The 16,291-nt window shown below is 34.3% G+C and overlaps 1 protein-coding gene across 1 annotated transcript in view; it reads right to left on the bottom strand.

Annotated features, from left to right (window-relative positions):
- The window catches only part of LOC132554742 (uncharacterized), a 182,423-nt gene that overhangs the window by 118,200 nt on the left and 47,932 nt on the right, over positions 1-16,291 (bottom strand). The window contains exons 48-68 of the mRNA XM_060219054.1: positions 15,302-15,523; positions 14,781-14,820; positions 14,205-14,371; positions 13,171-13,344; positions 12,218-12,427; positions 11,853-11,895; positions 10,414-10,580; positions 9,774-9,998; positions 9,286-9,538; positions 7,491-7,654; positions 6,779-6,955; positions 6,286-6,495; positions 5,943-5,985; positions 5,505-5,659; positions 4,722-4,895; positions 3,827-4,045; positions 2,989-3,031; positions 2,059-2,225; positions 1,102-1,275; positions 681-893; positions 382-424 (exon numbers count right to left, since the gene is read on the bottom strand). Coding sequence (XP_060075037.1) covers positions 382-424; positions 681-893; positions 1,102-1,275; positions 2,059-2,225; positions 2,989-3,031; positions 3,827-4,045; positions 4,722-4,895; positions 5,505-5,659; positions 5,943-5,985; positions 6,286-6,495; positions 6,779-6,955; positions 7,491-7,654; positions 9,286-9,538; positions 9,774-9,998; positions 10,414-10,580; positions 11,853-11,895; positions 12,218-12,427; positions 13,171-13,344; positions 14,205-14,371; positions 14,781-14,820; positions 15,302-15,523 — 3,283 coding nt within the window. The remainder of the gene's footprint in view (positions 1-381; positions 425-680; positions 894-1,101; positions 1,276-2,058; positions 2,226-2,988; positions 3,032-3,826; positions 4,046-4,721; positions 4,896-5,504; positions 5,660-5,942; positions 5,986-6,285; positions 6,496-6,778; positions 6,956-7,490; positions 7,655-9,285; positions 9,539-9,773; positions 9,999-10,413; positions 10,581-11,852; positions 11,896-12,217; positions 12,428-13,170; positions 13,345-14,204; positions 14,372-14,780; positions 14,821-15,301; positions 15,524-16,291) is intronic.

The following is a 16,291-nucleotide window of genomic DNA, read 5'->3' as shown; positions in this document are numbered from 1 at the left end:
GGTGTGTTTTAACAGTTTAGTTATAACAGATGTGAATTTGTTAAATCAGATGTATTTTAACACAATTTAATTGTAGCAGGTGTAAATTAGTTGTAACAGGTGTGTTTTAACTCAACTTACATGGTGTAATGAGGGTTACTTAACTCTGAAAACCGATTAGCCTTTTTAAAGTTTCATTTACAAAGCAAATTAAATAAGATCAGCCATTGTGTCCACATTTTGGTACATAGCAATCCTCGACTGATTTGTCAAACTGATAAATGAAAAATGACACACTGCCTAATGTTTTAAGTCAGTATCTTTGCTGAATGGTCAAGTGTTGTTACCCACATACTATTTATCAAACACTGTAACTACCAGGTATAATAAGTATATACTCACTCTATCCTCAGAACACCTTCCACATAGAGCTGTCTTACTGTCCCTAAAATAAACATGCCAGGTAAATCATACAACACTTAAAACAGAATCATTTTTCCAATCGTCTATTCTACATGCATTATTGGTGAAAGATTGTTCATAAGACTGACAAGTGAATAGCACTTTTAATAAAAATACTGTAAATGTACATATTTCATCTCATTTCAGTGCTATTTATCATTTATTTTAATATTAATAATAACAGTTGGTAACATCACTATGAACTGCACATGCTTTGTTTGTTAGTGTTTGTCACTTACCAAACAAGTAACCATTCAAGGACTCATTGAGTGCCAGTTGTTCTATTCCGATTTGTAAGGTTAGGTTGCAGCCGTCCAAGAGGATGAAGCTATGGAAAGACATGCCCAGGAAGTCAACGTCCAAACAGCAGTCTACCCCCGTACAATAGTCCGGAATATAACACGTCATCGGTACAGATGAGATATCAGGGAGAGTTATGTCCAGAGGACAGTCTACAATAGATGGTCAGTGTCATCACATAGAAATTATCTAATTCTGTATTAATCACACATAACATAACAAAAAATGAACTGCATTTATCGGAGAATTTTTCGAGTCAGAAAAAATGATGAAAACTTTGACGATCAGAAAAGAAAATTGTTTACAGTTTGTATACAATATAAATTTTATGTGTAGATAGTAGTCAGAAGATATACCTACCCTTTTTCCACTGGTTCTGTGATGGATTGTAGTAGCTGCTGACACGTTGGCAGGGAGTGCGCTGCATGTATTTAGCCACGCCCAGATACTCCATTAACTTTGCAGCATAATAACGGGATAGAGACTGACCGATGGTCAAACCATTGTTGGTTATCCAATCATTCACAGAGAAATCTAAAACATCAAGATGCACATTTAATGCACAAACAGAATAAGTATGTGGGCATTACATGGTATGGTAAGCAATTAAATTATTCATGATATTTTTCAGCTCTCATAAAGATACTGTTGTTAACATATCAAACAATTTTAGCAGTATGAAAAGCCCATGGTCCTGAATGTCTATGGTTGTTAATACACAAACATTTTTATTTTCATCTTTTTTTTTTTAAATTTTAATTCCAATCTGTTTTTAAATGGTTTTATTTTTTTTTAATTCAACTGGAAGTCTTCTTAGGAAATAAAATATATTTCCAAGTATTGATCCATAATGGAACTAGCTTTTGTTTAACATTCATCAAGATATAATAACTTCCGACTTTCATTGTTAAAGACTCTTTAGTTAAATATGAATTAAGCATTTTCAACTGCTTCCTGGGAAAATTGGTATAAAAACTGCGTCAACAGTCAAACTTTTGACCAGTCAACAGTCAAACTTTTGCCCAGTCAACAGTCAAACTTTTGCCCAGTCAACAGTCAAACTGTTGACCGGCATGGAACATCCTCATGTTCCCAAGCTTTCAAATGATTATGATGAACTGCTTTTTGATCATGATTGCCAATGTAAACAAACAGCTGGTATTCTTATTCTTGGAATGTCTTAAACTCATCTAGAGAGACAAGTGTATGACTTTCTAAGCATAAATTGCCTATATATGATAACATAGGATGATTCCGGAAACAGAAGTCACACTTTTGACTAATATCAAAGGCATGAAACAGCTGTATAATACTGACCTGGAATACGGAAACCCATGGCCCAATTACAGCCTGGTTTAGGTAATGCTGCATTTCTAAATATTCTGATGTGCTCCATGCAGCTCCCTGAAAGTCCTTCCAAACATAGGCTGATGTTCAGGTTGAAGATAAAGGTGTTGTCTGCCTCATTGTTTTCTATGGTATAACTGATATGGAACAAAGTAGTGTTATACAATTTAATCAAGAAGATGATTCAGGGTATATAACGCCTGATTAATCAGTCAAGATTTATGTTGGTTCGACCATCACAGCAAAACTTCAACAACTTAATGAGGTTACAAAACTAAATAAATAAATAAATTATGAATTCATCATGAACTACATTTATATGAAATTATAGAAATATTGATATAGCTCTATATCTAAATAGTTATCATTCATGAATGTTTCAAATGATATGTTCCTGTCTCTTAACTGTTCATCTTTAAGAATTGATTCCCAACTCTTACATCAATCCAAATTCAATTTTCACCATGAAAATGTTCCACATAATAATAGCTTTCGCATAAAGACAGTCACTATAATACAGAAAATAACAATAATTGTTGACACAGATTCCCTCTTGAAACCATCAATTTTACAATGCAAAAGAACAATGGCTCTAGTTCTAGGTTTTAAATGATTTTATTAATACCCTTGAAAAAATAAAAATGAAGTGTCCTATAAACCAAATATGGCTGGACATCCTCCAATTGTATTGAATTTATCTATTGATTGTATCTTTGATGTGTGACACTAATATAAACTTTTAATGTAATGTATTGTATTTTTCTACTGAGTAGAAAAACATACCACTTATTCAACACATATATAACAGTAGCATGTGAGAGGTTTAAAACTTTTGCCAGGAAAACATTTTGTTTATAAGAGCCAAGAGGTGAAAATGTTTAAATGAAAAGAAACACTTACTCCAATCTGAAGCCGCCATTCAAGTATATATGTTCCTGTTTACCTAGAAATTTAATTAGTACATATTAATACAAACATTTGAATCCTATTAAATTTAATAAATTTCCAGTAACTGTATATTCTCTGTTTAGAAGATTCTCTCTTTCATCATCACATCTAAAGAACCAAGCTTCTGCCCTCATATAATTTATATGGTGAACTAATAAGATATTAAGCACAACTTTCACAGAGTGTTTGTATTGCATACCAAGAAGATATTGTGTCCTTCAAACCTATATGATAACTTCCATTGCCCATTCACAACACATTTTGCTTTGAAGGTCTCTTTTCATACAACAGTTGAACCTTACTATCTCGAACTCTGCAGGGCCGAGGGAAACTTCAAAATTATCAAGTATTTGATTTAAGCGAGCTCAAATATTTTGTGTAAAGTTAGCAGGGGTCTTCATTAAATGGAGTCTTTGAGATAACAGATTTGACTATATCTCAAATTGCTTGAAGAATTGGTATTTTCCACAAGATCACCAATCTATTAAAATTTATTCAATTACCATATTTTTCTGACAATAAGCCTACATGTCTAGTAATAAGCCCACCAATATCTATTGCTGTTCTACATCACTACCAACTAATAACTGGATTCATTATTCTGTAACAAGCTAATGCATCCCTTAATTGGAGGAATAGGCTCCGAAAAGATTATTGCTGAATAAAGACAGGGTATCTTCTCCAATCATGCACTATTTCATATATTTCATCCGACATGTACAAATGGCATGTAAGTTTAACAAAAGACAAGACGATAAAATTTCTCCCAATTTTTGTGATCATGACTTACCCCATTCATATGTAAACAACGTGATTTGATGCTGTAGATTTTCAATGCCAAAACTAAGGGTAAAATGACAGGAATCCAAATCCACATAAGCATTGAGAGTGCGAGAGATTAAGTCGATATTGAGACAACAGTCTACACCAGTACAATGACTGGGGAGACGACAGAACAGGTCAGCCGGAAGGGATGGCAGTGTTGAGTTACCAATGGCCAGAGGGCAGTCTGCAAACAAGAAATCAGTCTTTTAAATTCTGATTGCTAACTAACCAAACCTACTGAATAAAACGTTTTCAAATCTTATGTCTAAAATATTCACAATACTTTAATTTCTTGTGTCAGAATTGGTCAAATATGCCCAGAAAAGCAGTTATCAACAGTTACACAATAGGTTTTACCACACTGTAGATACTTCTGGTTACATATCTCTTAATCTTACCAACAGCCAATGTATTTTTCTGTTTTCTAGAAAAAAAAACTTTCATTACTACCTAAAAAACTTTTCTTCCACCAGAAAAAAAATCCTTAAACAAATACAAGCTTTGTAAGATTTGCTGAAGACAAAAAATCTATCAATTTTGTGGCAATGTTATCAAAATTTTTTCCTATTAACACACGTTTTTCATGATTAACACACATCTTTCACAATTAACACACATCTTTCACAATTAACACACATCTTTCACAATTAACACACATCTTTCATGATTAACACACATCTTTCATGATTAACACACATCTTTCATGATTAACACACAGTTTCCACTATAACACTCATTTTTCACTGACACTCTTCCGAACCTTTATGTTTCAGATTCAGAACTTCTGGTTGAAGATTTTTGATATGTACACTGTAAAAAACATTGAACCTTATTCTATTCAAAGTGCTTAAACAAATCACCTGCGACTTTCCAGTTGTCACCATTCGCTGGTAGGTAGGTGGACATACTACAGGGTGGATTACTAAGGTAAGGAGTCCAGCCTAGTGTTTCCATCAACACTGATGTCAAGATATTACTCAAGGCTGCAGAAGCTCCCTGCTGATTGTCACTTAGCCATTGAGATAGAGAAAAGTCTGAAAATATGATTTGATCGTTATATACACTACCTGTTTTTCATATTGTAAAATTAATATTAACATTAAATTTTCAACATTGAAATCACGTTAAATAAGTACAAATGTGAAAATAATGTTAAAATTTAGTTTTATTTTAATGTAAAATAACCTTTTATAAATGTTAAAATAATGTTACAACACTGATAATTTTTTTTAATGTTTATTCTATGTTAAAATACTGTTGAAAATATTTAACATCAGATTAACGTTGTAATATAACATAATTCCAACCTTAAATTTTCTATGCTATTCCGATGATAAATCTAAATGCTAAAAAAATCATGATGTACTTCTAATTAAGAATTTAAGGTTAAGTGATGTTGAAAAAATCAAATGTCATTTTAACACTGAAATTACACTAAATTGATGTTGATATAACCTATGAAATATTGACCTAAAAAGGGATAAGACATAAAAGAGCATCCTTTGACTTGACACTGAATATAAGAAAAATAATCCCCTCCCCCTCTCTTTTTATTTTGTTTCTGTTTTTTCTTCTCTATCTTTTATCCAATATTGCTTATAGTTCAAGAAATCATTTTAGATATAAGAAAATATTTCACTTACCAGGGAATCCGACTGTCCAATCACAGCCAGGAATTGGGACATAGGTATCTGACAAGATGACTTGCTGGAAGTCACATACACCATCCGAGAGACAGACACTGACATTGAGGTTCAGGACATACATCTTATCGTCAGGAAGGCTCCGAATCATATAGCTGTGGAATAATGTTCGCCGTTAATACAAGGTAAAATAAAAGTTAACCAGGCTTAGGTTTCCTGCACTTACATAACGTTCAATTTGAAAATAATTCAAGGTCTGATGACTAGAAAATGCATTCGTTACATTTGATTTTTGTGTAAAAATCTGTTTTTTAGAATTCAAGTCCATTCAACACACCACTTGACGTCAAAAATGTCTATAAGGATCGTATAAAAAACAATAAATCTTAACGACAATGGAGGTGTTAACAAGAGACTATGGGATATTAAATTACTTACTCAATTTTCACAACACCCTTCATGTAAAATGTCTTCCATTCTCCTGAAAAAAAATCAATTAAATTTAATTTGAATTTTAAATGTAATAAACTCTCATATATTAAAAATTTGTACTTCTTAGATTCAGAACCATTAACACTAAAACTGAACCTTTAAAATCAGGGAAAGAATGCATCATGAAACCAATACTGAATTGCAGGTCCTCAAAGCACTGAACTTCAAGTTATCACAATAATAGAAGTCAAAAGCTGAACCAATGAAGGCTTCTTACTCCAGTTGTAATATGGCTACTTACCCCAGCTGTAATAGGGCTACTTACCCCAGTTGTAATATGGCTACTTACCCCAGTTGTAGTTGATCAGGAACACTGTCAACTGAAATTTTTCAATTCCAATTTCAAACTTGTTGTTGCAAGCATCAAGAAGAATGAACACACGGAAAGTCTTGGGAATGAAAGGCACATCAATACAGCACTCGATACCAGTACAATAATCGGGCACGTGACAGGACACAGGACCAGATAGTGATGGCATATTCAATGGCTGAGGGCAAGCTGTAATGAAGGATATACAATTAAAACAAGGATGACACAAAAATGACATGAAGTTTTATTTAGTTTAAATTTAGCCTCATTTATCAATCACCCTGACACCAGTTTGTAATTAATCATCTCACAAACTTCATTATTGGGCTTTCCAATAATAAGTTAAATTTTCAATATTACTATATTTTTCTATCTTGTTAAAGTATCCCTTTTGACTTTTTAAGTCCCATGAACATCAAATAAATTCTTACAGAATCCTCGTTATATACATTGATTGGAGGCAAAGGCTTACCAATATTCCAGTGGTCATTATCTGTGGAGTAAAATGGGGCCAGATCCCTTGAACACGACGTTTCTGACATGTAGGTGGCAATACCTAAAGCCTCTAACACCTGGTCAGCAATCTCATTGGAGATAACTTCACCAATAGCCTGACCCCTCTCCCGTACAAAATCATCAAAGCTGAAATCTGAAATATAAATAATGTTGTCAGTTAAATAAATTTTCTTATAACAGGTTACTTCATCATGCACTAATTTCATAATATTTGTGCCTGGTTGTTCAAAACTTGTGTTCAGTCACAACTATTTACATTTAATGAAAATTTTAAACAACCAAGCCGTGGTGTCCAACCTCGGGCATTTTATTTTAATTAAGTAATACTTTCGCCATTGAAAACCAGGAAATAAAGTTATATCCTGTAATTCCTTTTCATCTTAAATTTGCCAGTAAAATATTCACAAAGCATTAATATCGCAAAAATAGAGAAAATTACTGCAAATCATATTTTCATAGGACTCAATTTTTGCGTTTTTTTTTTTTAAAAAAAATGCTATTTTGAGAACACTTGGTTTCCTGCTACCAGATAACAAATTTGACAGTTTGTGAATCTACAAATTCATAGATTAAGATGCCCGTGAGAACATTGATGATTTTACAATGGGCAATGAATTAATCAATAACCATTCACCAGTAATCAATAATATTTCTAAAAGTAAACTTACTTGCAATGGCAAAAGTGGCATTCAAATTGCACAGTGGTTTGGGAATACGTTCCTGATCAAACATTGGGACAGAGAGAGAACAGTCACCATTACTCTCAAAACAGACAGCAATTGATAAGGACAACAGGAACTCCTTCTCTTCCTTCAGGTCAAATATTTCATACCTACAAATGAAGAGTTCGATAAATGGTGTCCTCATTCAAATGTTATCTTAAATCATTTGGATAAACATTTTATGGATGTTCACCATTTCATCTCTTGATTTAAACTGATGTCAATATGTGAAGTTTTTGGTGTTCCCTGACAACGCCATCTACATTATATGTTGGTTATGTTACCCTGTTGATCCCCTCAAAGTAAAACTGCCTGATATTACCTTAATGATATTGTCCAAGTTAAAAGTAACTCAACCATACTTATACACTGTCAGTTAAAACTAACTTATATCACTCTAACAACACCCTCAATTTAAAACTAACTTATATCACTCTGACAACACCCTCAAGTTAAAACTATATCATATCGCTATGACAACGCCCTAAAGTTAAAATGAACTTATATCACTCTGACAACGCCCTCAAGTTAAAACTATATCATATCACTCTGACAATGCCCTCAAGTTAAAACTAATATCACTCTGACAATGTCCTCAATTTAAAACTAACTTATATCACTCTGACAACACCCTCAAGTTAAAACTATATCATATCACTCTGACAATGCCCTCAAGTTAAAACTAATATCACTCTGGCCCTCAAGTTAAAACTAATATCACTCTGACAATGCCCTCAATTTAAAACTAACTTATATCACTCAGACAACACCCTCAAGTTAAAACTATATCATATCACTCTGACAACACCCTCAAGTTAAAACTATATCATATCACTCAGACAACACCCTCAAGTTAAAACTATATCATATCACTCTGACAATGCCCTCAATTTAAAACTAACTTATATCACTCTGACAATGCCCTCAAGTTAAAACTAATATCACTCTGACAATGTCCTCAATTTAAAACTAACTTATATCACTCTGACAACACCCTCAAGTTAAAACTATATCATATCACTCTGACAATGTCCTCAATTTAAAACTAACTTATATCACTCTGACAACACCCTCAAGTTAAAACTATATCATATCACTCTGACAATGCCCTCAATTTAAAACTAACTTATATCACTCTGACAACACCCTCAAGTTAAAACTATATCATATCACTCTGACAATGCCCTCAAGTTAAAACTATATCATATCACTCTGACAATGCCCTCAAGTTAAAACTAATATCACTCTGACAATGTCCTCAATTTAAAACTAACTTATATCACTCTGACAACACCCTCAAGTTAAAACTATATCATATCACTCTGACAATGTCCTCAATTTAAAACTAACTTATATCACTCTGACAATGCCCTCAAGTTAAAACTATATCATATCACTCTGACAATGCCCTCAAGTTAAAACTAATATCACTCTGACAATGCCCTCAATTTAAAACTAACTTATATCACTCTGACAACACCCTCAAGTTAAAAGTAACGTATATCACTAAGACAACACCTTCAATTTAAAATTAACTTATATCTCTAAGACAACACCCTCAAACTAAAATTAACTTATATCACTCAGACAACGCCCTCAAGTTAAAACTAATATCACTCAGACAACACCTTGAAGTTAAACCTTACTTATATCACTCTAACAACACCCTCAAGTTAAACCTTACTTATATCACTCTGACAACACCCTCAAGTTAAACCTTACTTATATCACTCAAACTTACGTTATTTTAAAGATTCCCACCAGGGTGAAGAAGTCCTCTGTACCAAATGTGTAATCAAACAGTAGAATCTCGCGGTGTATTCTCTCTATACCAATCCTCAGAATGTAGTCACATGCATCCAACTCCATGTAGAAGTGTACCGACTTACTAATCTCCTCCACTTCCAGGCAACAACTCACTCCCATACAGTTTGTAGTGAGGTGACATCGTACTCGTGATGGCAGCACTGGTAAGATTGAGATATGGCCACACTCTGAAACAAAACACCAATTCAGTCATTTTCTAATTTAGAATAACAATTATGTTTTTTTATTTTTACAAACTTTTATCACACCACATCTCATGTACCAACTCTCCAAACATCATGATCAAAATTATTTTGGAACTTAGGAAGAAATCTTCAAGTTTTTCTTTGTCAATGTAAGCTTCAAATACAGTTATCTTCTACTACTGTACTGCAAATTTTTATATTTCTATGGAAATAATACTATGCAAAATGTTATTAAATCTAAAAAGGAAAAGATTTAAGGTACCATCATTCCATCCATTAGAGACTGCGGCTGCTGCAAATGGCACGTTATCATGCCCGCAAGGTGTTTCCAGGAGGTATGCAGCCAGCCCTGTGCTCTCAAGCAGTTGGTCGAGAAGAATACCAGTCAATGTGCTTCCTGAGGGTAAGCCTAAGTTTTCTATGTAGCTATCCAAGGAAAAATCTGGTAACAAATAAAATAATACATGGTGACTCGGCTTTACTATTGGTCTGTAAATTTGAGCTTCACTCTTTTGTTACAAAAACTTCAAAGTCCACCATGATTGATCTTAATTTCACAGTATCAACCCCATCCCTTACATATCACCTTACATATTAAATCCAATGATTTCATGTCATTCTTATGATCAATATCATTTTTCAATTCCATTTTTCCTATCAATTTTAATTCTTTTCTAATAAAAGGCCAATCCATCTATCCAAAGTTTAGCGCATTTTTTTTTTTCAAATCTAATGCTAAGTACAAATCTTCAACTTCAATTAGAGATCAAGGACCAGCATCGACCATTTCATCCCAATAACATAATTGTAAAAAGAAACTGAATAAAATATTGGTCAATGCTTGTTTGCTATTGTACCTGGGATCCTAAACCCTGAATTCCAGTCACAGAATAGCTTGGTCATCTTAAAATTCTCAAATATCTGTAGTGAGATCAGACAGTCAGCATCATCTTGTTCAAAACAGATACTTAGGTTGAGATTCAGCAAATACTTCTTCTCTCCTTCAAGGTTTATCACGGTAAAACTGTAAATAACAGTGTACATTATAACAAAGGTATGAAACATGCTTCTAACAGAGTTAAATAATAACTGGGAGTCGAACTACTAGATCACAGGGTCAAACCACTGAATCATGGAGTAAAACAAACAGTTCACAAGGGTCAAAGAAATGGTTCCTAGGGGTTAAATTGGATTTTATTTTACAACAAGTTATAGCAACTGATACTAATCACTCTTGTTGGCTCAGATATAGGCGCGCAAGGGAAGGAAACAAGAGTACCCTGGGAAAACCAACATGGTCAGAGAGGTGACAACCTACCTTTTCCCCATCCACTTCCGGAATTGAACCCCTGAAGGCTAAGTAACTAATTGATAACAGTGGTCAAGCTAATGGTTCACATGAGTCAAAATTTGACTCAGGCAAATAGATCACAGGGACACAATTGATTAATTAAAGGAGTTGAAAAAAGGATCACATAGGTCAAACTAATGGATCACAGGGGTCAAACTAAAGGATCACAGGGGTCAAACTAAAGGATCAGAGGGGTCAAACTAATGGATCACATGGGTCAAACTAATGGATCACATGGGTCAAACTAATGGATCACAGGGGTCAAACTAAAGGATCACAGGGGTCAAACTAAAGGATCACAGGGGTCAAACTAAAGGATCACAGGGGTCAAACTAATGGATCACAGGGATCAAAATAATGGATCACAGGGGTCAAACTAAAGGATCACAGGGGTCAAATTAAAGAATCAAAGGGGTCAAACTAAAGGATCACAGGGGGTAAACTAATGGATCACAGGGGTCAAACTAAAGGATCACAGGAGTCAAACTAAAGGATCACAAGGGTCAAACTAATGGATCACAGGGGTCAAAATAATGGATCACAGGGGTCAAACTAAAGGATCACAGGGGTCAAATTAAAGGATCAAAGGGGTCAAACTAAAGGATCACAGGGGTCAAATTAATGGATCACAGGGGTCAAACTAAAGGATCACAGGAGTCAAACTAAAGGATCACAAGGGTCAAACTAATGGATCACAGGGGTCAAAATAATGGATCACAGGGGTCAAACTAAAGGATCACAGGGGTCAAACTAATGGATCACAGGGGTCAAACTAAAGGATCACAGGGGTCAAACTAATGGATCACAGGGGTCAAACTAAAGGATCACACAGGCCAAGCTAATGGATCACAGGAATCAAATTAATGGTCGGAAGTGAAGTATCAATTTTCCTTTTCAATCATTGCTTGTGTTGTAGTTATATCTTAGTTAGAGTAGTCTACTTACTCAATTCTGATCACTCCTTTGAGATAGATCTGTTCCTGTTTGCCTACAAAACCAGACAATTAAATTAAAAAAAACACAACATAAACACATTCAAAGGATCTGGAAATAAGCTTTTCCACATCTTATTTTTTTATAAAATAACTTTTAATTCCATTCAGTTTACCAAAATTCTGATGAAATAAAATTCACATTTTGAGATATCGTTCATCACAGTTCAAATAATGAATGCACAATATGCACATTTTGTGAACAACTGTCAGTTTATTCTTGTTGTGAACTAGTTACATAACATAATGTTAATTGATAATAAGTTCATGACCACAGACTGATATAATCAGTAACTGGTGAACATTAAATACACATACCATATTCGTAATTAAAGAGTGACAAATTGAAACCAAAGTTGTCTATGCCAATGCGAAGTTCAAAGTTGCAGGCATCCATGATGACATAAGTGTTGAATGACCTCCCAATGGGTCCGACCTCGACACAACAGTCCACACCAGTACAGAAGTCCGGGATATGGCATGTTGCTGGGCCCCGTATCCTTGGCAATGTCAGGTTAGCTGGGCAAGCTATTGGAATCAAAATTAGTGAATTTTTTCAGTGGGAATAATACTATTTCACAGAAAGAACAGAATAAAGGTTTAGAAAATATCACATTTTGGTCAAATAGTCCAATGTATATGAATGTTCAGGGTAACAGATATACATGGAAAGGACTGGATTGTTCTACATCAGCTTTAATTTGAAACATTGTGGCACTGTTCAGAACATATACATATACCCGACATTGTTCTTAATTTTTCTGATATCTGAAAATAATGAAATTTATTGAATTAAGGGGCTAGTTTTTACCTTCCCATTTAGATTTTGATTTTATTTTCAATCACTTTGGGTTTTCCTCAGTTGCCTTCCTGGCCTCAAGATTTAGGCCATCAGTAAGAGCTGTATAATGCTATTTCATTCCATGTATGGCTTTACTGTATCTTATTCTAAATTCGTATTAAAAGGGGCTATTGGCTTGTATGTTTTTTTGTACAATCTGAAGAAAAAAACTTCTTTTCTGCTTATTGGGAAATTACTGTTGGCACAAAATCAGGTTGATGACCCTGCACCAGACTGATCTTGCAAATAAGATATAGAGTTTGCTTAGTAACATATACTTTTACCTTAAAGAAAAAAGACGGACTTATCAAAGGGCAGTGATGTATCATTTGCTTGTCTATGTACTGAAACTATGATAAATGTTGAATGGCTTATTGTAATGAAACTGAGTTATTCCCAGACAAACATGGTAATGCTAATCTGTACATACCCGAGTTCCAGCCATTTTCATCTCCAATGAATCTCCCAACCTGCCGGTCACATGGTGTTGTATAAAGGAAAGGCATGATCCCTAACTCTTCTAACAGCTGATTGGCTAGAGCTGTAGTCAGACTCTTCCCCAACTCCAGACCTTTATCTGTCATCCAGTTCTTCAGCGAGAAATCTACAACATTTCTTATCTATCAGTATTCTATCATATTTCAAGGCATCTTGACATAACTTTATCCATGATAAAAGGTTCACAACCTTTTGTACATCCATGTAATTGACAGTCACGAGGATGTAGGGCAAGGTAACAAAATATTTCTATTTATTGATACTAGCAAGCTCCTTGACATAACCATTACTTTAGGTCTCGGCAAGGTAGAAACATTAGAATGAAGAAATTATCATGTTTATAGCAAAATAATTCTAGTGAATGACAAAATAATCTGATTGAAGCAACAACAATTGATAACCGACACTGGTTAAGTGCTAGAACCAATGTCCTGCTGAGCTAGCAAGCTCTCCCCCTTAGTTCAACCTGTGCAGTGCAAGACTGGTGCCAGGCAGAGTTCTTGGGCTTTATTTCTAGTCGAGGTATTAAAACATGTAATGACCTTTGTTACATTGCTACCCATGAAAGGACTTGCAAATAATATTTAGTGATACCATCACCAGTATCTCTGTATACTCTTGAAACTCAAAGACATGTTGTTTCATGGAGGGAGAGTATGGCATTTTAAGCCTGTATAATCGACAAGAGAAATCTTCCCTTTTTGCTTGATGGGTTGGAGGTAAGATATGCAAGCTAGAGGTCTCAGGTTCTATGTCTAGTGACAGAATTGAAAACAATTTGCTGAAATTGTACCTGTGTTATGTTTTGCCTAAAAATAAAATTAACTTCGTACACATGTTATTCTGCATACTGAAAATACTTCAATGTTTTGTGTCACATAATACGGTTTTTATTCATGCATCAAATTTTACCTTTCACTAATGATATTTGCCGGCATTACTTATAGACTAGGCTTTGACATATACCTGTTGGTAGAGGTGAATTCAGATCACATAGGACCTGCTGAAGTTTTGTCTGTTTGAAGATTGTCTTCGTGAAGTCACATGTGCCTTCAGTACTCGGATCAAAGCAAACACTGACATTTAGGTCAACCAGAAACTTCTTTGCCTCAGGAAGGGGTACAATAGTGAAACTGCAAAACATTACTTATTTATTAGTTATGAAAATATTAATATTAGCAATCAGTGTAACAAAAATAGTTCATATTTTCATACAATATACACTGTACAAGCAATCTGCTAATCCAGGCATCTTTACAATGTTTTTGTATGAAAATAATACCTCATGGCAAAAACATTCAGAAGGAATATGACCCAATTTTAATGTCATACAATTTTACATCAAGAAACAAGAGGCCCAAGAGGCCTGTATTGCTCACCTGGCTAATGGAGCTTTTCAGTCAAGAAAAATTTTTTTAAAAATTGACAAATGTAATATGAAATGATTTTTGACATAGTTACACCTGCACACAATGAAGTCCTGTAGAAGTTAAGTTTTCTGAACATTAAATTCTGTCCTCTTCATTGGTAATTTTAACTTACGTGATCTGTATATTCTTTAAGTTAACTGTCTCCAGTTTTCCTGTAAAACAAATGTTTTTGTTACCAAATACTAATCAACAAAACATCTAAAAACAAAGACTTTTCTAAACATGATCTACAAAAACTGAACTGAAAATCACTGTAAGAAAACAAATTTATGTTCTAAAATATGTTGGTGGTAAATGATCTGATGTTCCAAGCATCATGAAAAAGCCTTAAATTTTAGTCAAAATGTCTATGAAATATTTCTTTGAAAACTGCAAGTAATAATTAAACAATTATCTTTATTTTGATAAGACTGATAAGACTGAGCAACTATTGATACTCAATTGTTTAAAGAATTATGAGAACTTCAGATTTTGATATGATCTACAGTGGTTCCCGATCCTAATGCAGGTTTTTTGTAGGATGCAATAACCATGAAATCTTGGTAAATGAATCTATAAGATGCATGTATCATCATTACTTTATATAGCAACCCAAAATTTCTGTGTGATGGGTGAATCATGTAAAAAGCTTACCCCAATCGTAATTTATGATAGGGACAACAAAGCCATAATTTTCAATGCCACCACGGATTTCGTAGTTACATGTGTCAATGACAAGGTAAACGTTGAGAGTTAAGCTGAAAAATGAGTTGGAATACTCCAGACAACAGTCTATCCCTGAGCAAAAATCTGGGACAGCACACGTCATCGGGTAGGCTGAGATGTCCGGCAAGGTCAGGAAACTCTGGCCACAATCTGTTTGTTGCAGAATAACATGACTGATTAAAAACATGTCTGATATCAATCAAGATTTTTAAAAACTGAATGATAGTTTGAGGAAAAATTGAAATCATAGAAATAATCTATAATCAAGGGCATCAAGTGAATGTATCTTAAAACTGATTACTGTTTCAGCTATCCACACATGCCCAAAGATGTTGAATTTCAGCCATGCATGTCCAAAGTTGTTGTATTTCAGCCATGCATGTCAAAAGTTGTATTTCAGCCATGCATGTCCAAAGTTGTTGTATTTCAGCCATGCATGTCCAAAGATGTTGTATTTTAGCCATGCATGCCCAAAGTTAATGTATTTCAGCCATGCATGTCCAAAGTTGTTGTATTTCAGCCATGCATATCCAAAGTTGTTGTATTTCAGCCATGCATGTCCAAAGTTGTTGTATTTCAGCCATGCATGTCCAAAGTTGTATTTCAGCCATGTATGTCCAAAGTTGTTGTTTTTCAGCCATGCATGTCCAAAGTTGTTGTTTTTCAGCCATGCATGTCCAAAGTTATTGTTTTTCAGCCATGCATGCCCAAAGTTAATGTATTTCAGCCATGCATGTCCAAAGTTGTTGTATTTCAGCCATGCATGTCCAAAGTTGTATTTCAGCCATGCATGTCCAAAGTTGTTGTTTTTCAGCCATGCATGTCCAAAGTTATTGTGTTTTAGCCATGCACGTCCAAAGTTATTGTTTTTCAGCCATGCATGTCCAAAGTTATTGTTTTTCAGCCATGCATGTCCAA

Source organism: Ylistrum balloti, unplaced genomic scaffold, assembly GCF_031769215.1.
Source record: "Ylistrum balloti isolate Yb309-2 unplaced genomic scaffold, AGI_CSIRO_Ybal_v1 Utg369642, whole genome shotgun sequence".
Lineage (NCBI taxonomy): Eukaryota > Metazoa > Mollusca > Bivalvia > Pectinida > Pectinidae > Ylistrum > Ylistrum balloti.
This window is presented reverse-complemented; position numbering and strand designations above follow the sequence as displayed.